At 40.9% G+C, this 23,919-nt stretch overlaps 1 protein-coding gene across 1 annotated transcript in view; it reads right to left on the bottom strand.

The window, feature by feature from the left end:
- The window catches only part of Nup188 (nuclear pore complex protein Nup188), a 752,879-nt gene that overhangs the window by 44,019 nt on the left and 684,941 nt on the right, over positions 1–23,919 (bottom strand). Inside the window, exons 23-24 of the mRNA XM_067139287.2 lie at positions 15,608–15,818; positions 2,295–2,513 (exon numbers count right to left, since the gene is read on the bottom strand). Of these exons, the coding sequence (XP_066995388.2) occupies positions 2,295–2,513; positions 15,608–15,818 (430 nt within the window). The remainder of the gene's footprint in view (positions 1–2,294; positions 2,514–15,607; positions 15,819–23,919) is intronic.

Genomic DNA, 23,919 nt, shown 5'->3' with positions numbered 1-23,919 from the left:
CAATTCTCCTTTCTAATAATTGGATTCAGCCCATAACCGGAATGCTACCCCTAGGACATAATCGCAAAAATTCTCATCCAGGCTATCATACAATTACAACAATCAGGTGTTAGAATTATTGGTTGCACGTCAAACAGTAGCCAGTATAATAAAAAGTTATGGAAATACTTAGATATATCTGGTAACATAAGAAACCTAAAGTGTTCGATGCCATATCAAGGTGACTAAAGTAGAAGATTGTAGACATTTTCAGATGCACTGTATATATTTAAATGTGCAAGGAATCGCTTACATGACAAATTACAAGTATATTGCAATGGGGGTGGTGGTGGTGCTGTTGATGGTGGTGTGATGTAATGTAATGCTGTACGGCTTTTGGTGCCGGGATATCCCAGGACGGGTTCGACTCGCCAGGTCCAGGTCTTTTGATTTGACGCCTGTAGGCAACCTGCACGTCGTGATGAACATGAAATGATGATGATGATGACAACACATACACCCAGCCCCCATGCCACTGGAATTAACCAATTAAGGTTAAAATCCCCGACCCGGCCGGGAATCGAACCCGGGACCCTCTGAACCAAAGGCCAGAACGCTGACCGTTCAGTGAACGAGTCGGACGTGGTGTGCTAGGAATGTTCATGAATGTGATATATCTCCCGAATTTTCTGGTTTGAAAGTTTGCTATAAAATGACACCTGCTCAATTGGACCAGAATTTTTTCCAATGAATGAACAATTGATTTGATATTTCAGTTATTCAGTAGATCTGTCGCCAATGGGATAAAATGTTACCAAATTCTTAATTCAGAGGTTTTATGCCTGAAAATTTCATGTGGAATGAAAAAAAGCGCACGCACACGCACACACACTCTCTCTCTAGGATAAAAAACACATGATATTTAAATTACATGGTAGTACATCCTCCAAGATGATTTAAATACATTCATTTCTCAACAACGGTAAAAATATCGAAGTTTACAATCCTCTTTCTACTTAGTGTGAAACTATGCAGGAGCTTTTCTCAACAATAGCCTTTGTGTTGCTTGAAAATCTGAAAAAAATGAGTTGTACACAATTTCAAATGTCCATCAGTTAACTAAGTAATTTTCAACGAAGTTCATGCTTGAAAATATTTATAAAAGTGTGTTGATGCAAATGAGGCTTTCAAATGAAGTGTAACATCAGTGCAGAATCACAGACCACCATTTCTTTTTACTAACAGAATGGATAAATGACAATTATAAACGCAGCATAGTCTCACTATATCATACGCATGCAAGGGAAACAATATTTTCAGCCGTTGCAGAACCTGCTTATACACAAACAAGTGAAAGTCAGAATACAACACGCACTACTTCTAGTGCATGCGTGGGAATAGAAAGCAGAGGATTTGAGTCTTTTATGGAAGACTATTTTCTCCCCCCAAAACTTGTGATCTACTAAATCTGTTCTCATGATCTACCTGTACATCACAATCGACGTGTTGTCAGCCCCTATATTAGAGCATCCAAACTTGAGAACAGAACCACAGGTGATCAAAATACTCAATTCTTGCGCTAACAACCATTTTGTATGTAATTTTACCAAGACTTCTGCATAGTTATTTGAGAAGGTGCTGGGAAGTACCTCTATCCTTGTCCCAAGTAAGAAGGCCATGCCCAGGAATTCTTTTTGCAGAGGAGGGGATTTACGATTTCCTGAGAGGGGGGAACTTTCAAACACAAAAATTGTAGGAGCAAATGAAAATGCTACATTTTTTACTTTCAAACACATTTCAGAGAATAAAAACTGTTACAATCATTTTTACATAGCAGAGGAAAGCAATGGCAGACTATTCACTTTTCCCTCCTCCTCTCCCCTTGGCACCACTGAGCATGGTGCGGAGCACTTGTGCTTGAGAAGCATTGTTTGGAGGCCTAGTCTACAACTTAATACGTGTGAAGTATGTCTGATAAGTAGTGTCTGTAATAACGTACTTCTGATTAACTGAGACCAAAAGAGGGAAGAAATCAGTCGTAGCCTCTATGTAAGATACCATCCAGTCACCTGCCAGGAAGGAAATGTTTATTGTGTTTATATTAATTAAATTTACAAAGTTTACTTCAGAGGCTTATTTTGTATTTTTGAAGCCTGCTTATAAATTTTAAGCCCAGTTTAATATTTTAGAAGAATACTTTATGCACCGAAAATATTATAATTTTTGGGTCACTACATTTTAAGTTTATGAATTACTACAATATTCTGTTCTGTAATATAAGAAGATAAATCCAGCGATAGACATAATTTACTTACCATTTCAGTATTGAGTGTTTTTTGGAAATTTGGTTTCTCATGATATGGGATTTTGTTTCCCAACAAATACAGTAATGCCTGAGATGTAATTAGTTCCACTGACATCTCAAAAACTTTACAGGTGAAGTTCTTGTCCATGGCCAGTGCCATTGATGAACCTAATCCAAGTCCCATTCGAGCACTTCTCAGCAACACACCTGGACTAGACACTCTGATAGTCTAAAAAAAAAAAAAAAAGACCACATTATAACGTGTGTTAAAATTGATTAAACAAAATCATCAGACAGTAACTACATACATACATACATACATACATACATACATACATACATACATACATACATACATACATACATACATACATAAATACATACATACATATTCATTATAGACCGTTATGCCTTTCAGCGTTCAGTCTGCAAGCCTCTGTGAATTTACTAAACGTCGCCACAATTCTCTATTTGCAAGTAGTGCTATGGCTTCATTTAGTTCTACACCTCTTATCTTTAAATCGATAGAAACTGAGTCTAACCATCGTCGTCATGGTCTCCCTCTACTTCTCTTAACCTCCGTAATGGAGTCCAATATTCTCCTAGGTAAGTTATCCTCCTCCATTTGCCTCACATGACCCCCCCCCCCCACACACCAAAGCCGGTTTATACGTACAGCTTCATCCATCGAGTTCATTCCTAACTTAGCATTTATCTCCTCATTCTGAGTACCCTCCTGCCATCGTTCCCACCTGTTTGTACAGGCAATCATTCTGGCTACTTTCATGTCTGTTACTTCTAACTTATGAATAAGATATGCTGAGTCCACCCAGCTTTCGCTCCCGTGAAGCAATGTTTGTCTAAAAAGAGACCAATAATAAAGATAGTTTCGTCTGGGAGCTGATTTCCCCATTGCAGAATACTGTTGATCGCTACTGCGAGCTCACTGCATTAGCTTTACTGCAACATGATTCAATCTTATTTACTATATTACCATCCTGGGAGAACACACATCCTAAATACTTGAAATTATCTGCCTGTTCTAGCTTTGTATCACCTATCCAACATTCAAATCTCTTGGATATCTTACCTACTGACATCAATTTAGTTTTTTAAAGGCTAATTTTCATTACCATACTCATTGCACCTACTTTCAAGTTCCAAGCTATTAGACTGCAGGTTTTCAGCACAACCTGCCATTAAGACCAAGTCGTCAGCATAGGCAAGATTGCTTAGTACTTTTCCACCTAAATGAAACCCTCCCTGCCACTTTATACCTTTCAGCAGATGATCCATGTAAACTACAAACAACTAAGGTGAAAGATTACAGCCTTGTCCAACCCCTGTAAGTACCCTAATTCAAGAACTCATTCTACCATCAATTCTTACTGCAGCCCAATTGTCAACATAAACACCTTTGATTGATTTTAATAATCTACCCTTAATCCCATAGTGCCTCAGTATGGCAAACAACTTTTCCTTCAGTACCCTGTCATATGCTTTCTCTAGATCTATGAAACATAACTGTCTATTCCTCTCGTAGCATTTATCAATTACCTGGTGCATACTGAAAATCTGATTCTGATTCTCTGTTGTCTGAAACCACAATGGTTTTCATCTCACTTCCTCTCAACCACTGACTGCACCCTCCCTTCCAAGATGCCAGTGAATACTTTGCCTGGTATACTAATCAATAACAAACCTCGATAGTTGTTGCAATCCTTCCTGTTTCCTTGCTTATAGATAGGTGCAATTACTGCTTTTGTCCAATCTGAAGGTACCTTACCAACGCTCCATGCTAATCTTATTACTCTAAGAAGCCATTTCATCCCTCCTCTCCCACAATACCTCACCATTTCAGGTCTGATTTCATCTATTCTTGCTGCTTTATGACAATGGAGTTTACTTACCACCTTTTCCACTTCCTCAAGCGTAATTTCACCAACATCATATTCCTCCTCCCCATGAGCTCAGTTATTTGCGACACCACCAGGATGATTTCCTTTTACGTTGAGAAGATTTTCAAAATATTCCCTCCACCTCTCCAGTGATTCTCTGGGATCTATTAGGAGTTCAGCTGAATTACTCAAAACACTATTCATTTCCTTTTTCCCTCCCTTCTTAATATTCTTTATTACTGTCCAGAAGGGTTTCCCTGCTGCTTGACCTAGCCTTTCCAGGTTATAATCAAAAGCTTTACGTGACTTCTCTTTGGATTCAACAACTATTGGTTTCGCTCTGTTTCTTTCATCTACGTACAATTTCCTGTCTGCATCAGCCCTTGTTTGGAGCCATTTCTGATGAGCCTTCTTTTTACAAAAGTGTATTTATTTTAATTTTGCACATGTTGATACTGTACTTTCTGGTTAGATGGAAGATAGGGCCTACTGGTCTTAATCTTGCCGGACAAAATAAAGCCATTGTATTGTACGTTTACAAGCTGCTCTCACTTCATCATTCCACCAAGATGTTCATTTTTTCCCCACCTTTACACACAGTTGTTCCCAGGCATTCCCTTGCTGTGTCTAGTACAGCATCCCTGTATGCCACCCATTCTCCTTCTATATCCTGAACCAGCTTACTGTCCACTGTTCGGAACTTCTCACTAATATCTATGTACTTCTAATTTCCTCGTCCTGGAGATTTTCTATCCTTATTCATTTGCAGACATATTTCACTACAGATCAGATAGTGGTCTGTCATCATCATCATCATCATCATCAATGTACATTTCCTGTTTCCAGTTTCCCGGGTCAGATTGTGAATCAAGGACCTCCATCGCCGCCTGTCTCTCCACAACTCTTCTCCTTGTTTAAGAACATCATCTGGTTTTCCTCCCCTCTTCTCTATGCACTCCCACTGAATCTGTCCATCTCTTTCGGGGTCTGCTCGTGGTCTCTTTCTAGTAAACTTCTCTGAAAAAAATTTTTTTGGCACTCTCTCTTCACTCATTCTCATCATATGACCATACCACTTTAGCTTTGTTGTTTCTATCCTGTCTTGAAGTTTCAAGATTCCTGTCCTTTTCCTTATCTCTTCATTACTAATTCTATCTTTTCTGGTCTTGCCCTCGATACCTCTTAGGAATTTCATCTTCGCTGCCTGTATTCTACTCACTTCTAGTTCTGTTGTAGTCCATGATCCAGCTGCATAAGTTAGTATGGGTTCATAATAGGTTGAATATAATACAGCTTACATTTCTTCAGGACGTCTTGGTTCCACAAAATACCCCTTACACTCTGGTAGAAGCTGTTTGCTTTATATTCTTTTCCCAATTTCCTTGGTTATCTTTCCATCTTCTGTGATCACACTTCCCAAGTACTTGAAACTTTTAACCACTTCCAGACTTTTACCATTCAGTTTTATCTTTCCTCTTCTTTCCTTCCTTCCTTCCCCTTGTCATCAATACTGTTTTACTTTTCTCTGTGCTTACTTTCATCCCAAACTTTTCTATCTCTTGATTCCATACATCTACCTGTTTTTGCACTCCTGTTTCATCCTCACCCCATACCACTATATCATCTGCAAACAACATGGATTTTGTTTCCTGCCTTCCCAATTTCTGTTTAATGATCTTATGACTTTCATCCATGACTATGATGAATAGTATGGGGGATAGTACACTTCCCTGTCAGAGACCAGTTTCAATTTTAAGCCATTTTGTCTTTCCAATACTAGTCTTCACACTACTAACACAATTTTTGTACAAAGCTTTTATCATTTGCACTTCCACTCTGTTAACTTGTTTTTTCCTTAATGTGTCCCATACCAACTATCTGGGCACACTGTTATAAGCTTCCTCACACCGAGCTTGATAGATGCAATCGCTTAAGTGCGGCCAGTATCCAGTATTCGCAAGATAGTGGGTTCGAACCCCACTGTCGGCAGCCCTGAAAATGGTTTTCTGTGGTTTCCCATTTTCACACCAGGAAAATGCTGGGGCTGTACCTTAAGTAAGGCCACTGCCGCTTCCTTCCCAGTCCTAGCTCTTAGTGTCCCATCATCACCATAAGACCTATCTGTGTAGGTGCGACGTAAAGCCAATAGCAAAAAAAGGCTTCTTCAATATCAATAAATGTCATCACTATGTCTTTTCCAAACTCGCATGTCCCATACCAACTGACTAGGCACACTGTCATAAGCTTTCTCAATATCAATAAATGTCATCACTATGTCTTTTCCAAACTCCCATCATATGTCTTAATGTAAAGTTTAGGTCAAATGTTGATCTGTCTTTCCTATACTATACCATACTGTTGTTCTTCCATTTCTCCTTCTAGCTTTCTCCTCGGTCTTCCTTCCAATACTCTCTCAAAGGTCTTAGCTACATGGGAGGCTTTAAAATACTGGGACACCCTCTCTCCAGGGATGAAAAATATGGAGGACCCTTGCCTTGGGTTATGGGTGAAGACCTCAACGGCATCTACGGCAGAGAAGATAGACTTTGGTACGGTGGAGATGGCGGAAAGAGCAAACCCGTAGCGTATGTACTCCAGAGGAGCGGTTACGAAAAGCGTCTGACTCCATGTTAGGGGCGGCCTAATCTGAACCTGGCAGAAAGTAATAAAATGCCTTTGGGAGTGGCAAACCCATTGTAAAAACAGCCTTTAAAATGAGTGTGAGTGAATCGATGCCTTGGATAGTGGTCTGTATCATCGAAAAATCCCCGGAAAACCCTGTACATTCCTAAGAGATTTCCTGAATTACTATTATTATTATTTATGAGTTGTGAGGTATGTCTATGAAGTGTTTACATCCATTTATTAGTATTGTTATTATTTACGTAGTTACGAGGTTTGGTAATACTGATTCACTGCAAATAGCCTTTCTACATGATCCATAAGGTTCTTTATTGTTCTTACATTTACACAATTTATTATTTTAGTTTATGTTTTTTTTTAACTTTACTGAAATAAATTCTTTTACTACACAACATAAATTTGCAGCAGAAGCATGCAAAGGAAGTAATAATCAGCACAGACAACTTGTTACTAAATCAAAGATAAACAGAAATGTAGCAGATTGTCATGAAAGATGTGCTGTATATATATTAATATGAGTTTAGTTAATGTAAGAAACTGTATTTTATAGTATAAAATTTATTATTATGTGTACATATGATGTATAATTCACTACAATATTGTGCAACACACCGTAATATTCAGAATGTACGAGAACTATGTAGACCCTTCCTTACATTGTAACTATGCTTTACCAAATCACCCTTTTGTATCCTTAAGTCCTATTTCCAACTCTTGCATTGAAATCATTTGTGACTGCAATGGAGACTAAGTGTCATACAGTCCAAGTATATGGAAGATATAATAAGTTTACTAAACCATACTCACCACGATGTTGGTGTGAGTTAAAAGAATAGGAACATGGGACAAACACACGAGTATGGATCCTCACAAGTCAATATAAATAAGAGAAAGGAATAAGCAGCAGTAAAATGAGTTGTACACTGTAGAGAGATGAGAACATGAAAAAGAACACATAATAAGGTAAACACATTGACAGGTCACTTTGCTAGTAGAATAGCTATGCTCTCAAAAAGAGCAACCACTTCCAACATCCTGTCCCTCCCTCTTCCAGTGCGTTTTACAAGTTCCCCAATTACACTTGTAGTAAAATTGTCACTCAGTGCTGAGCACTTTCTTTATGTCTTTTTGAGGCCCTGGAACTCGTTGCGTGTCGACCCACGCCTGCAGGGAGCATCAGTCCCAAGCCAGTTTTTGCTGCGGTAGTTTAGATTGCGCAACAGTAGTTCGTCTCGACATGTTGGTGCTTAATTTCACGTTCGTAAGTGAATTGTGTAACAAAGTACGAAAATTAGGCCTAGTGTACTCATGCATACAGCTGACATGCTGATGCTTAATTTTACCTTCGTAAGTGAATCATGTACTAGTAACAACGTACATAAATTAGGCCTAGTGTTTCTTGATTTTTCAACACATTGGGCATTGTCATTGTGAGCACATGTTTTGAAATGTCTCCCCCCCACATTAGCACTATCCTATCCTTGCTGTTCACATGTATAAAGATAAATACGATGGAAATTTTAGGATAAGAAGAAATCTGTATATACACAGGAAAAGGGCTTGAGATATTTTCTCATATTGGTTTGTGTGGTTACAAGAGAGGAAGGCATTCATGGTTTGGATTTTAGGTTCACAATAAAAGAACTTAAAAGGGAACAGCAAAATAATAAAAAAGACACTATAAACAATGTCAGATAAGACTGTACTTGAAAGCATTTGTTGTGCAAGAAGTTGCAGATTCTGACACTGAAGATACATGAAGAGTTTCAATATTTTTTTTACTCTCTGAAAATACAAGAAGTGTTTCAGTGTAGTGCAAAGTAGGTTATTTTCAGAAATATGGTAGCCATTACTGTGTTACATTATTGTAAATTGCACAGCTTCTCCTATCCATATTTATAGAACCACCAAGTCTCTCGAAGCTAAGCAGGTGTGGCAATTTACCGTATTTCACGGCATAATCGTCGCACTTTTTATACCAAAATTTTCGAAAAAAATTGTAGGGTGCGACCATTATACGATGAATATTTAATACCAGTATTTGTATTACTCAAAAAATGTATTTATAACTAAATTGTATTTGATACAAAGATGCACGTAATACTCGCGTTTATACATCAAAATAATTAAAACAGTCTAAAACAAAATTCATAATTTTTCGCAACAATTCGGCGAACGTTTTTCCAACCTGAAAATAAAAATGAACGTATTAATTTGTCATTAATTTGAGTATTAAAGTTAAAATATTACACTTGCAAAAAATTATCGCTTTGTTGTGAAATGCGGACTTACCGGTACGCAATTTATTCCAAATCTTCGGTGTCGCTATCGCAGGTTTCGCTATCTGATGCGCCGTCCTCGCCTCTGTTAATACCAGTATCAGATTCTTCGTCTCCCTGCCACACTGCGTCATCTTCGGAACCGTCTAGTGCATTCGAAATCCCAGTCCTTTTGAAGCTCTTGGAGACTAGTTCAGGTGGTATAAGATCCCAACTCTTCTTCACCCACGAGCATAACAAGTCCAAGGGTGGACGCCTGATATTTCCGGCGGGCGTCAATTGCTGATCGCCGCTCATCATCCACTCGTTGTAAAATCGACGTAAGTGGTCTTTAAAGGGTTTATTAACACATACGTCTAGTGGCTGCAAAGCAGATGTTAGGCCACCAGGAATGACTATCTGTCGTGTCTTATTTGTAGTGAGAATTTGCTTCACTTCGTTCACGAGGTGACCTCGGAAACTATCTAAAACAAGCAGAGCTGGTTGTTTTAGTAGTGCACCAGGTCTTCTATTCCACACAGTTTTAACCCAGTCCAGATGAGTTCTACGTCCATCCAACCCTTTGGTTGCACTCGTACATGAATTCCACGGGGAAACTGTATATTCTTAGGCATCGTTTTCCTCTTGAAAATGATATCAGGCGGCAACTTTCTCCCGTCAGCTGTAATGGCTAGCATTGCCGTGCATCGCAACTTCTCACTACCGCTGGTTTTCATTAATACACTCCGTGATCCTTTTAGCGCAATAGTGCTGTTGCGAGGCATATCAAAAAAGATTGGAGTCTGATCGGCATTACCGATTTGAGAAAGTAAGTACGAAGTTTCCTTGCGCAAACGTATGACAAATCGGTGAAAATTTACAATCTTGCCCGTGTAATCAGCAGGTAACTTTTGGCTTAGTGTTGTTCTCCTTCGCACTGACAGATTGTGTCGTCGCATGAACCCCTTAATCCACCCACGAGTCGCCTTAAACTGAGTTACCGGTATGTTGTGTTTGCGCGCTACCTCCTGTCCCTTAATTTGTAACATTTCATATGATACACTGCAGCCATTGTTACGTATTTCACTGACGTACCTAAACACTTCTTCGTCAATTATAGGAAACTTCCCTGTTTTAGGACCTCTAAACGCGCGTCTAGAAGGTTTTGTGCTTTTTAGCTTGTTTTTTACTTTCCGCCAGTCACGCACCAACTTTTCACTCACAGAAAATTTTCTTTCTGCAGCTCTGTTCCCGTGCTGTTCAGCGAAGGCAATTACGCTTAGCTTGAAGCCCGCAGAATAGTTTCTATATTTACCCATAATCGCTTATAAATGCTTCACACGTTAATGTTTTGCGATATAAATGACTTTCCGTAATTGTTCACTATTAAAACAAATTATTTCTGCAAACACCCAAAACACAAATTAAAAACTTAAATTCTCACGCACACATGTCTACAGTAATCACGTAAATCTGAAACAAATAAATGCATCTGTGATCTGTTCATTCCAGAGCAGCCAATACTGTTAGGCAGCAAGGAAGCATGCAACAATTTATCAGTTTAGCTCGTTGGTTGCGACACACTACTGCGCTTGCGCAAAGCTCGCAAACCGGAGCTCTAGCTAGTTCGGTGTAGATCTACTGTATAGTTGACTGCTCTCTTTGGTTGACTGTATTCCGAGACGTCAGTAACAAACATTCATTTTTTTCAATTTCTTTTAAACATACGGTAATTAGGTTAATATTTCTTCCCAGTTATTGATGATTTTACATTACATTACTGACGAGTTTAAAAAATAAAACTTTAATAGCATTGGATAATAATTATCTTGACTACTTGGATAAAAGTTTTCATCCCATGCCCGGACACTTATGACGTAGTAGTAAGATAAGAGTCTAGCGATGACAATTGAGACATCGTAAATAATTCGGCTGAATAATTCCGTGGAAATCTGCGTTATCGTCTTGGATTTCACTTCGTGCGCAATAACACAGGAGCCGGCCCCATGGTGTAGGGGTAGCGTGCTTGCCTCTTACACGGAGGCCTCGGGTTCAATTCACGGCCGGGTCAGGGAATTTTACCTGTATCTGAGGGCTGGTTCGAGGTCCATTCAACCTACCTAGCCGGTATTTCCTGGCGACGTTTCCGATAAGCGATAACTTACAGCCTTACGTATTTCAAATGGGAACTCATAATATGTAGGTGGTGAATAAATAGTACACTGTCTCGCGACCACGTTGTCAAACTGCCGATAGCCTACCGGTAAGCATAATATGTAGGTGGTGAATAAATAGTACGCTGTCTCGCGACCACGTTGTCAAACTGCCGATAGTCTACCGGTAAGCCATGCGTCGTACGTATACCGGTATTATTTATTTATACGTTGTGCAACATGTCGCAAACATGACTGTGTTGCCAAATTGCCCATAAACCATACACGTATTTAAATTGCGCATTCATGTGCAACTTACGTTGCAGTTCCATTTACCTTTTAACCAGATTAGTGGACAAAATTTGGACGTGCGACGATTATGTAATTAAATGTTTAAAGTCCGATTTTTGTATTGAAAATAAAGGATGCGACGATTACGCGGTGGCGACGATTATGCCGTGAAATACGGTAGTTAGCCTCAAAATGACGTGAAGAAAGTGCTCAGCACTGAGTGACAATTTTAATACAAGTGTGATTGGGGAACTTGTAGAACGCACTGGAAGAGAGAGGGACAGGACAATGAAAGAACATACAAGGGAACAGCAAAATAATAAAAAAGACACCTTAAAACAATGTCAGATAAGACTGTACTTGACTGCATTTGGTGTGCAAGAAGTCGCAGATGCAGACACTGAAGATACAGGAAGAGTTTCAATATTTTTTTAACCCTCGGAAAATACAAGAAGTGTCTCAGGGTAGTGCAAAGTAGGTTATTTTCAGAAATATGGTAGCCATTAGTGTGTTACATTATTGTAAATTGCACAGCTTCTCCTATCCATATTTACAGCACAACCAAGTCTCTCGAAGTTAAGCAGGTGTGCCAATTGCTGTTCACAGACAGGCAGGATCAAGGTTTTCATACTATGTAGATATATATTTATTTATGTCACACATACACAAACAGATCTTGCAGTGCTGTTTGGACAATGTTTCAATGAGGATAGCATGACATGGTTTTGCGATAGGCTACCTGGGGCGCTGTATGCTTGATTGCACTGGCGACCGGCTAAAGCCTCTTTTGTATATTACTGGACAAGAGTCATCGTGGTCTCAAACCCATTATTAGTTCTTGCGTGCGTGTATATCTGCTGTGTACAGTAGCCTGTTCAATGAGGATAGCATGACATGGTTTTGCGACAGGCTACCTGGGGCGCTGTGTGCTTGAGTATTTGCCTGGTTGGAAAATGGGAAGCTGCAGAAGATAGGACAGGGCTATGAATAGGAAGCAAGTGACCATGGCCTTAATTAAGGTACAGCCCCAATATTTGCCTGGTGTAAAAATGGGAAAATACGGAAATTAATTCTGTGATTTGATATGTGCAAGCAATACCAGTTGTGGCAAATCAATATGTCGATCAACTAAGTAAATAATCGGACCGATTCTTCTGCGTATTCATATATCTGATTAGATCACGCGAGACGCTGAACGCTGCCAAGTATGAGTCAACGTTTTCATGTAGCAGATACGAGCAGATGAGTGCCGATCTGTCTGGGCTGAACAGGAAGTTGGTGCTTGCAGCCACGTTCCATATTCTTGCATTCTTCTCATCTCTACACAGTACCAGTATGTTTACCTGTATTTTTTTTCTGTATATTTTCAGGAACTTCAAAAGTGTTAGGACATGGAGTAAGGTGTTTCCGTGGGTTTGGAGGATGGATGCACATGAGCTCAGCTAGCACTTCCCCCATGCAATACGAATTTAGATTTGACCATAATACTTCCTGCAATGGACTGGGCATCACAGTGCAGAACCAGCTATATAATTCAGCACAAGCCAGCCCTGTGGTAGCTCCAAGTACTTCCTGGAAGCTAGTGAGTCAGACAACCGTGGATCTCCCAGTCTTTTTTTTTTTTACATCGCACCGACACAGATAGGTCTTCTGGCAATGATGGGACAGGAAAGGACTAGAAGTGGGAAGGAAATGGCCGTGGCCTTAATTAAGGTTAACCTGGTGTGAAAATAGGAAACCACGGGAAACCACCTTCAGGGATGCCGACAGAGGGGTTCGAACCCATTACCTTCCAAATACTGGATACTAGCTGCACTTAAGCAACTGCAGCTATCGAGCTCAGTCCAGCCAGTCTGTAGGGCAAGGCCAGCCTTTCTGTATATTGTTCTCATTGGCTGGCTTACCTGCGAGTTTCTGGGAGATGCAATGAGAATATTCTGCCTCTAGCCACGTTGCGAATATTCTGGTACATATCACCCGAACTATAAAATGGGAGGCTGGTCGCGGACAGTTGTCAGTGTTGGACTCCGTGTTAGGGTCAGCGTTAGAGCCTGTGTGTTGGGGTTCGGTAGCTGGGCTGAGGGCAACGGAGGTGTAGGCTGTCGCCAGCGTCCCACTGAGGTCTTAACGCGGAGTTGTGGCGACTGTTATGTCGGATCTCGAGTAAGTAGCTGGACTGAAGACGGCGTACAGGACAGAAGACTGGGTACTACCTTAGAGTATACTGTGTGTGTACTTCTAAGGACTGAGGATCGTCACACGTCTGTGATCGGAGCTGCTATCGTGAGTGTAATTGGAACAGTGTTAATGGCTGTTTTGTGAGTACTGTCCTGCTGTTTAGCACTGTTGATACGTTGGTGTTTAGTTCTTCACTAAATGCAACTGCGTAAATCACTGGAATCAAACCAAGGAACATTTGTCGTGTGTTGCATGGCGAGTAGCCCTGTAATCAAATCTAGCTGTCTGCATGCAGTTGCTGTGTAGCGTGACTGGACACGGACAAGTGAAAGTAAGGTGAGCCTGTGAATACGATTAGAGCTTCCTTCAGATAAAGACTGTCCGCCTGGAGTCCTGCTGTGGGAGACTTGTAAACAGACAGCAATTAGTGTGTTCATTTATGGCTGAATAGAATTTTGTGTGTGTGTATTTATTGGGATATCCTGAAGTAGATCTGTGTATTAAAACAGACGCTGTTTTATTAGTAACAATATACAGCGAGTTGTTCTATGTTAATATAATGAAGTTATGCACATGGTGCAAGTTCTTTTTAAAGAAACTTTAAAATAATCTTTACTGACTTAAACAGTCTAACGGGTGCTTTAATATCTCACTTAGTGAATATTCAACTTTTGTAGATTTAGGTTCTTGAGAGTGTTGTCAATTGGGAAGCCTAAGAAGTTTATGTTGTTGAAAGATGAATAGAATAAGTGTTCTAAGAAGAAATGTCAATTGTCCTTGCACCCGTTCTTTTCACAACATACTATTTTACATACCATTTGTATTTTGTTCTTTTATTCTAGGTTACCAACATCTGCCATTTCATTTACAAGCCTAATGTACAATAACCTACAACCTTAACTTCATTGAGTGTTTCAGGGAACTCTCACAATGGCCAAAAGGTATACAACAGGCAGTGGAATACTCGCGTATGTACGACAGCATCCCCACTGCAGAAGTGAAATATGGATCTATTCAGCAGTTGAGGTCAGTGCTCCCTTGTAAAAGTCACGCATTTTATGACAGTCTTCCCCATTAGATACCAAGTGTAAAATGTGATTTTAAGACTGAACTACTAAGTAATGGCAGTACACTTCATGGCATTTTCAGGGAAATTTTAAATAGATCCCTTGAAGCCGTTTTGTTGTCTGATATTTTTTTTTTTTTTTGCTAGGGGTTTTACGTCGCACCGACACAGATAGGTCTTATGGCGACGATGGGATAGGAAAGGCCTAGGAGTTGGAAGGAAGCGGCCGTGGCCTTAATTAAGGTACAGCCCCAGCATTTGCCTGGTGTGAAAATGGGAAACCACGGAAAACCATCTTCAGGGCTGCCGATAGTGGGATTCGAACCTACTATCTCCCGGATGCAAGCTCACAGCCGCGCGCCTCTATGCGCACGGCCAACTCGCCCGGTACTGATATTATTATTCTTATGACTGAGTATATATAACATAAGAATGTATTTCAAAAGTGTTACTCAAATAATTACGGTTAGCTTCTGTAACTTGTGTAATACAAAACTTTGTATGCCAAGAGAATAAAAAATGGCCAATGAGAAAATGAAACTCATATTTAAAGATACAAACTTTTAACATGTTATGCAATGTAACCATTGCTTTTTTTGTTACAGTAGCCACAAAAAAAAAAAAAAGTTTCTTCATCCTTCTGAAAAGCTGTTTTTTTTTTTTTTTTTTTTTTTTAATATGAGGTTTGGGCTCTTCACCAATGCTGTTCCAGGGAATTCCTAATATCGAGAATGAGGAGATCAACTGAAGTGCACTAAAAAAATTCTACTTAGGATGATGAAATCTATTAGATTAGAGCAAATTTAATTTTTTGGTAAGTTGTGGCAAAGTTGTACCTTTGTGATAGCTTGTGTACACAGATGTGCTAAGGCAATCAATGCTCCAAATGTTAAGGAATGTGTAGAGGGCTCTATCAAAGGACTATTGAAGTTCAACTCCACAAGTGGACTCCACAACTGCTCTGCTTCAGGATCTGTCATCAGAACTGACAAACGCGGCGTGAAAGCTTGAAGAACAGCGAATGACATGTATATCATCTCCAACAGTCTGAAAAGAGAAAAGATACTTAGATAGTTTGTTTTTCATCAACAAGAAAAAAATATTTCTAATTAACTGATCAAGTACTGCACCAATGTACAACAAAACGACTTTCGAATAAAAATATCAGTTTGCTGAGAATGCACAGTATATCAGATATAAAAATATAAAAAATTTAAGATGGAAGGAGTGGGTCATTAGAAAATGTTTCAAGTTTAAAATATTTTCAAAATGAACAAAGTGGATTTGATAAAGAAACCGTATTGAGCGCACACACACATGATGAATGTTTATTTACAATTCGCTTCACGTTGCACCGACACAGTTATGTCTTATGCCAACGATGGGACAGGCAAGGGCTAGGATTGGGAAGGAAGTGGCCGTGGACTTAATAAGGTACAGCCCAAGAATTTGCCTGGAGTGAAAATAGGGAACCGTGGGGAAACAATCTTCACAGCTGCCAACAGTGTTAATATTTAACATTCTTGTCTCCCCCCTCCTCCTACCCATCCTTAAGTTTTCATTCACCTTTCTGAAGGGAGGCTAACCTTGAAGGTTATGCCTTCAATCTGGCCAGAAGTTTTGGCGAGTAGGACAAGAAGCAATAGTGTTAGGAAGAGGGTAAATTGAGGTGAGGAAGAGGGAGGTGTGTGGGGAAATTCTTCTCTGTTTTTGTATATATTTTTTGTTCTTTAAATGTGGTTTTTAATTGTACTGTTTTTGTTGCTTTTGTTTTACAAGAGGAGAATCGTGCAGAAGTATAACAACATGATTTAAAATACAGTAATTCTTATACACAACATTTTTTATAATGTGGGTTTTGGTTTTGTTTTATAATAATAATAATAATAATAATAATAATAATAATAATAATAATAATGAAAATGAAAATCTGCAACCTGTTTCCAATCATCCGATTGGGTCAGGAATGGAATGAATGGGGCCCCCATCTAGCAGCGAGGATAGGAATTGTGCCGGCTGACAAAGCCTGTCCCACTCCTCTGGGGCAATTAATGATAACAACAACAACAACAACAACAACAACAACAACAACAACAACAATAATAATAATAATAATAATAATAATAATAATAAAAAAACAGGATAATATATATACAGAAATAATAAATCATATAATGAGGATTATATATTTACTGTATATTAGGTAACTATGGGATGTATGCTGCAAAAAAAAAATTTATACAAAATAAACGTAAAATTAACAAATACTGTATATTATATTCAGTGCAGTAGATACATATAATTGAACTGAAGGGTTTATGCGTATAGTGTTATGAAATGGAAGGTGAACAGAAAGGATGCAGTCATGGACCCCTATGCTTGAAGAAACAGTCTGATAAAATCTGGAGTGTATGTGCTATGTGTAGCGGTGGGCAGAAATTGGTTTTAGGGATCCCGTCACAGTCTCTGGTTAGAGGGAATGAAACAGGTGATAAGGGGTCTGCACAAAATGCGCAGGAGGGAGGGGGTGGACCACAGAGATGGTGGTTTAGGGAGGGATGGTCTTGGATGAAGGCACATTGCATTGCTCCTTGGAAGTGGGTAAGGATGTAGGTAACGAGATTTGGGAAGGGGAAGATGTCATAGAGATCAGAAGTGTGGTATGTGAATGGAAGGCGGAGGGCATGGCGGACAGTGCGACGTTCGATAGATAGGTGGGGGCAGAAGCGGTTTGGGGAGGTCGGGGGGATGTGCCATGGCTGCCCAGGTGGGGAGGCCATAAATGACGGGAGGTCGAACAAAGTTCTTGTAGGTGAGCATGAGGAGAGAGGAATTCAAACCCAATCGGGTGCTGGCCAAGTAACACATCAGGCGCGCATGGGTGGCAGTCTTGGATTTGAGGTGAAGGAAATGGGGGTGGAAGGTGAGGTGTTGGTCAGAAAGTATGCCAATGTACTTACGGATGGGTTGGGTTTGGCCAGGAGTGCTGCAGTTGCGAAGTTGAAGTTGGTTAGGGTCACGGATACTGCTGGACGTGCCACGATGGGAAGGGGTTAAGGTTGAGGTGACATCAGTTACACTAGGATATGAAGGAATTAGGTAAGGTTGGACTTTGTGGTTAATGAACTGAACAGCGGAGAGGAGCAAGGACAGCAGTGTCATCGGCATATTGGAACAGTTAGAGCGGTTGGGGGGTTGAGGAATGTTGGCAATGGACAGTATGACAGGAAGCGGAAGAGCGGAGAGCCTTGGGGATCACCTAGGGTGAGGGGAAAGGATGCAGAGAGCTGGTGGTTGATGGAGATCTGGGTGTTACAATTGGACAGGTAAGATGGAATGGGACGGATGCAGGAAGTTGGAATAGCAAAGAATCTGAGCTTGAACAGGAGTGCAGGGTGCCAGATGAAGTCAAAAGCAAGATGGAAGTCAAAAGTGATGAGGATTGTAGGGCGGGTGTGGTTGTTATTGTTAGAAGTGGTTTCGACGATGAATAGGAGTTGGTCGGTTGTGCATAGCCCACGACGGAAACAAAGCTGGGAAGTGGGGAGGAAATATCACTCTGTAGGTGGGGGTAAATATGACGGACTAGGATTTTGGCAAGGACAATGTTGAGGATGAAGGGATGATAGGAGTCAAGTGTGGAAAGTGGTCTGCCTTGTTTTGGAAACAGGAGCATGGTGGTGTGTATCCAGGTGGTAGGATAAAAGCTGGTTCTGAAGATGAAGGCATAGAGGGCAGACAGGATGGTGAGAAGGGGCAATGAGGCTGACGGATATGAAGGTAATGGGTTTCGTCAAATCCTGGGGCGTTACTCCGGAATTTAGAGAGGACAGACTGAATTTTGGACTGTGTGATGGGCATGTCAATGGGTAATTGAAAATGGAATGGGAAGTGGAAGGAGTGAGAGGCAGGGAGAACGCTAAGGTAAGGTAGAGCTGTGGGTCAGTGTAGTCAAAATCGGAATCACCATGGGAGTGGAAACGGTTGTGGAAGTGTTTGGCAAAAACCTCCAGTGTTCCTGTGGTGTTGGCTGGAGCTATGCTGTGAAGGAGAATTAGGTATCGGGGTGTGGCCTGAAACCTAGGAAACTATCAAGTTTTTGCCAGTATTTAGAGGGATGAGTGTGAAGGGAATTTAGGGTGCAGCAGGTTTGGCCCCAGGAACTGTGGGAATGGGTGACTAGGTAGTTGCAGATAGTTTGGAGGGGTTGGCAGCGAAGGCGTAAAAAATATGGGTCACGGGAGGATGTGAATTTTCGGAGATAGGACTGGGAGAGGTTCTGTAGGCAGACAGAACATGGTGAGAGCCTGGGCTGGGAGGGGATCTGAGACTAGTTGGGGTACTGGATTCAGATGCAGAGGAAATAGCAGAAAGGTTAAAGGTGTTGAGGAGGTCGACAGATTGCTGGTCAGAAAGGAAGAGGAGGATTCTCTAGTGCTTGGGATAGATGTCTACGGTAGGAGGGTTAGCCTGCTTTTGAAAAGTTAACAACGGGAAATGGTGGTGGAGGGAAGGGCAGAAGTTGGTGGAAGAAATCTGGAGGAGTACAGGAAGGTGATTGCTGCCGAATCTGGGTAGGATTTGGACTTTCAGAGATGAACGAAGGAGTTGTGGGCTATGGTAGCATCCAGGGTTGTGTTGGAGGCAGGGCGGGTGTGGCTTAGGACGGGGATGAGGAAACAGTCTCTATCAATAAGAAGGGATTGTAGGCAATTCAGTTCACGGTGAGGTCGCTAGGTGAGGTTGAGGTCTGCGAGGAGCAGGAAGTGGGGAAAGGTGTTGGAGAGATATGTGAGGTAGTTTAGAGGTAAGGGAATGTGTGGCCGATGGTATATTTTAACGAGGTGAAGGATTCGGGATCGGAAGTAAACGGTTTCAGCTACAGATTTGAGGAAGGAAAGGGATGAGGAGCGGTGTGGTTGCGGAGAGCAAGGGATGAGCGGGTGGCAATAGCAGAGCTCCCATGGCCTACGTCATGCGGGTTGTCAGTGCAGTGAAAATTAAAGCCAGGGAGGTGGGTAAACTGATACGAATGCACCATGGATTTATTGAGGAGGACGTGTGCGGGGTATAGTGTGGTGAGAACTTCGAGATGGAGAAGCCTGGAGTGAAATTATTGGATGTTGATGCTTCTTATTTAAAGGGGTCTAACATCTAGGTCAATGGCCCCTAATGATACAAAATGAGATCAAATGTAATGACAATTTAGAAGTCCAAAATTCATTCACTGACCAGAATTAAATAAGTGATGGTGAAGAATGAATGAATGAATATGAATTTCAATTAATCAGCAGATCAAACTCACAATACTGTAAGTTAAAAATAATTCCAAAATTGATCCACCGACTAGAATTCAAAAAGGCAACGACTGACAATGATTATGAACTTGAAAGAATCAGTGGATCCAACTTCCAATGTCCCACCTTCCGCAGAAACTATGATAAAACAATAGTATTACGGACCAAGGGACTGCTTCCAAAGCACAATCCTGAATCTATGATGTTTGTTGTCTAAAAGGGTCCAAAATCAAGGTCAAAGGCCCCTCATAATGGTACTTATTGCTAGTGAAGTTGAACCATGGTATTTCTCACATAGTGGTACTAATCAAAAGTAACAAAGACTCACAGTGTTTGACACATTATGGCACTACTCACAAGTAATGTATGTCCCACTGGTAACACAACCTATGGTGTATCTTACATAATGGCGCCACTCATATGCAACGCAAACTCATGATGTTCCTCACATAGGTGTACTAATCACGGGCACCAGTATTCCTGTGGTGTTCCTCATATAGTGGGTACTAATCACAGGCAATGCAGACCCACATGTCGCTCACATAATGGTACTAATCACAGGCAATGCCCAGACCCGTGGTGTTTCTCAAATTATGGTACTAATCACACGCAACGTAAGCCTGTGGTGTTCCACATATAGTGGTACTACTCACAGGTACCGTAAACCCACAGTGAACCACTCTCTGCTGCTACTAATCGCAAACCTATTGTGTACCTGACATAGTGGTACTAGTCAGAAGTAAAGGCGACCTACGGTGTTCTCCACGTAATGGAACTAATCACAAGTAGTTTCATGGTTCTAATTCAATCATCCCTTGGTTGCTCCTTTTACAACAGGCAGGGGATACCGTACGTGTATTCTTTGTCTGTGTCCCTCACCCACAGGGGTTACTGGATCTTGAGGAAGATGAAGATGGGTGTAGGAGACCGGTTTCTGGAAGGGAGGAGGGCCATTATGAAACTAATGTTTTGAGGGGCGTGAAATTAAAGTGGGTGTTGAGGCTGAAGTGGGATGTCTGGAAGTTCATGTTTAGGGTCAGGTTAGCAGCTGCTTAGAGTTGAACAAGGATTAGAGGACGGTGGAATAGATGGATATTGAAGAGGGAAATGGTGATAAAGTGGATGATGTTTTCTAAGTTTGGAGATGGGAAGAGGGAGCGATTCTGGTGAGGGGCGGGGCGGGATTTGCATTGGCGGGAGTAAGTTAGGTAGGATACCCCATAGGTTTTACATTTGGGGGTATAAGGGGTGGAGGGGTGTGTGAGCGTTGGACACTGGGACAGCAGGAGGTGGGATGTGGTTATGAACAGTGACCACTCACCGGAAATTCTGCAGTGCAGTCTGCAGTGGTGTGCTGGTTGAAGACACGGCACTGTTCACATCGGATGGATTGGGTGGCTGGGGCACATGAGGGTTCCACCCTATGATGGTGACAGTAGATAGACACTCCGCTGTTGAGAACCCGGTCGACAACCTTCGTGGTAGGGAGTAGGATCCTCACCATAAAGGCGGGTCCACTAGCAATCCTGACCCGGAAGGCTTTCCTAGCTGGAGGCCCTCCGCATTCAGTTAGGCGATGATGGCTTCCTTGGGGTTGATATAGATATAGATGTTGATTCCCATAGAGAATCTGAAGTATTTGTCCTGAATGAGTAAATTTATAACACCAATAGACATGGTCCGTTATTGGACATTATAAATTTTCCAGCTAACTCATTCCTGGTTGCCAGCGTTTCGCACCCATGTGCTAGGTTGGGAACATCAGTTGGTAACTAGCACACCTACCAAGACGCATGGCTAGTGCATACCGTAGAGGCCAGTGCGTAAGCTAATTGGAGCTTAACGCTCTGATGGCCAAGCAGACATCAATTTTTGATAGTGAGACAAAGTCTCTCATAGTGCATTGGAACTGCCGGTGGCTCCAATTAGATTATGCAGTGGCCTCCACGGTATGCACTAGCCATGCGTCTTGGTAGGTGTGCTAGGTACCAACTGATGAACCCAACCTAGCGCACGGGGGTGAAACGCTGGCAACCAGGAATGAGTTAGCTGGAAAATTTATTATGTCCAATAACGGACCATTTATATTGGTATTATTCCTCGGGGATGTCGGAGTCAATGCCACGGATGACACAGCTAAAAGGTCTGTGACAGGGGGAGGAGGTGGTGTATTGATGGTGGGGGAGCTAAGAGGTTGAGGAGACAGAAGATGTCTGAGGGAAGAGGAGGAACCTATTTGTGTAGCTCCAATGGATTGTGTGATTTGGTTCACAGCCCCATCCCTGTTGACCTTTATTATCACCCCGTTGGCAGTGGTGCGGATGTCAGCAATTTCCCATCAGTGCATGTTGAACATGATGAGGGTGTAAAAAATATTTCGGGGGAAGTGGAATTCAGAGGTAGGGTTGAGTGGAAGGAAGCTCAATCAATCAATACTGATCTGCATTTAGGGCAGTCGCCCAGGTGGCAGATTCCCTATCTGTTGCTTTCCTAGCCTTTTCCTAAATGATTTCAAAGAAATTGGAAATTTATTGAACATCTCCCTTGGTAAGTTATTCCAATCCCTAACTCCCCTTAATATAAACGAATATTTGCCCCAGTTTGTCCTCTTGAATTCCAACTTTATCTTCATATTGTGATCTTTCCTACTTTTATAAACGCCATTCAAACTTATTCGTCTACTAATGTCATTCCACGCCATCTCTCCGCTGACAGCTCGGAACATACCACTTAAACTGTATATAGGATAATATCTTTTGTTTATTTCCACCTATTCAATACATTACAAGAAGTTGGCATTTACTTTAAAACATTATTCAGATGAGACATGTTTCGCCTCTCACTGTGAGGCATCTTCAGTCATTATCAAAAACCTTATTATTTTACCAGGCATCTGGTTAAAGATATTCAAAAATGTGTTTGATGATTATAAGAGAGGTAAAATTTACGTTAGTTATAAACATGTTCATGAAGTAACTAAAAATCTAATATATTGATAAAAACATATGTAGTTCTTTGTTGAATAGGATTTGTTTGATTGTACTATAGTAAAAGAAGGTGGCTTGAAGCCGTAGTCATTAATAGATGTCTAATACATAGTGGAAGGCATAAAATATCAGTTCTATGAGAATATACATTACATTCAAATGATACTAGAAACTAGTGGATTCAAAGGTAGTAAATATAAAATGTTCAATGAAATAACTATAGATCTAATAAAATGATAAACACATATGTAGTTCTTTGTTAATTAGGACGTCGTAAGATTGTACGGCTTAAAGCCGTAGTCATTAATAGATGTCTAATACATAGTGGAAGGCATATGAAATCAGTTCAATGAGAATATATAATACAAACAATTGATACATAAAAACTGGTAGATTCATAAGAGGTACATTTAAAAATGAAGGCGTCATGTGACTATAAAAGAATCACTCAACGGGTCAGGGACCACCAGTGGATTACGTACAGTCCTAGGCACCAGAGCAGAATGACTCGGAATGTGTCCCAGATGCTTACTCCCATTCCATAGTAACTGGTATACCAAGTGTTAGGACCTCTTACTAGGTCATTCAGCCATTGCCCATGGCTCCCGAACTAAGACGTGACTACCCTAACCCAAACCATAGCCATGACAAAAGAAGAACGTTACAAAAAAAGTTGCAAACTTGGGCCAGGGAGACTTGGGAGTGAGGATAAAAGCTATTTGTGTAAGCAGTATATAGTGAGCTGTCGGTGGAAATATGGTGTGGAATGACATTAGTAGATGAATAATCTTGAGGTGGTGTTTTTAAAATTAGGAAAGGTCACAATATGAAGATAAAGTTGGAAATTAAGAAGACAAATTGGGG

The sequence above is a fragment of the Anabrus simplex genome, chromosome 2, assembly GCF_040414725.1.
Source record: "Anabrus simplex isolate iqAnaSimp1 chromosome 2, ASM4041472v1, whole genome shotgun sequence".
NCBI lineage: Eukaryota > Metazoa > Arthropoda > Insecta > Orthoptera > Tettigoniidae > Anabrus > Anabrus simplex.
The sequence above is the reverse complement of the archived record's forward strand: the minus strand, read 5'-3'. Positions and strand labels throughout refer to the sequence as shown.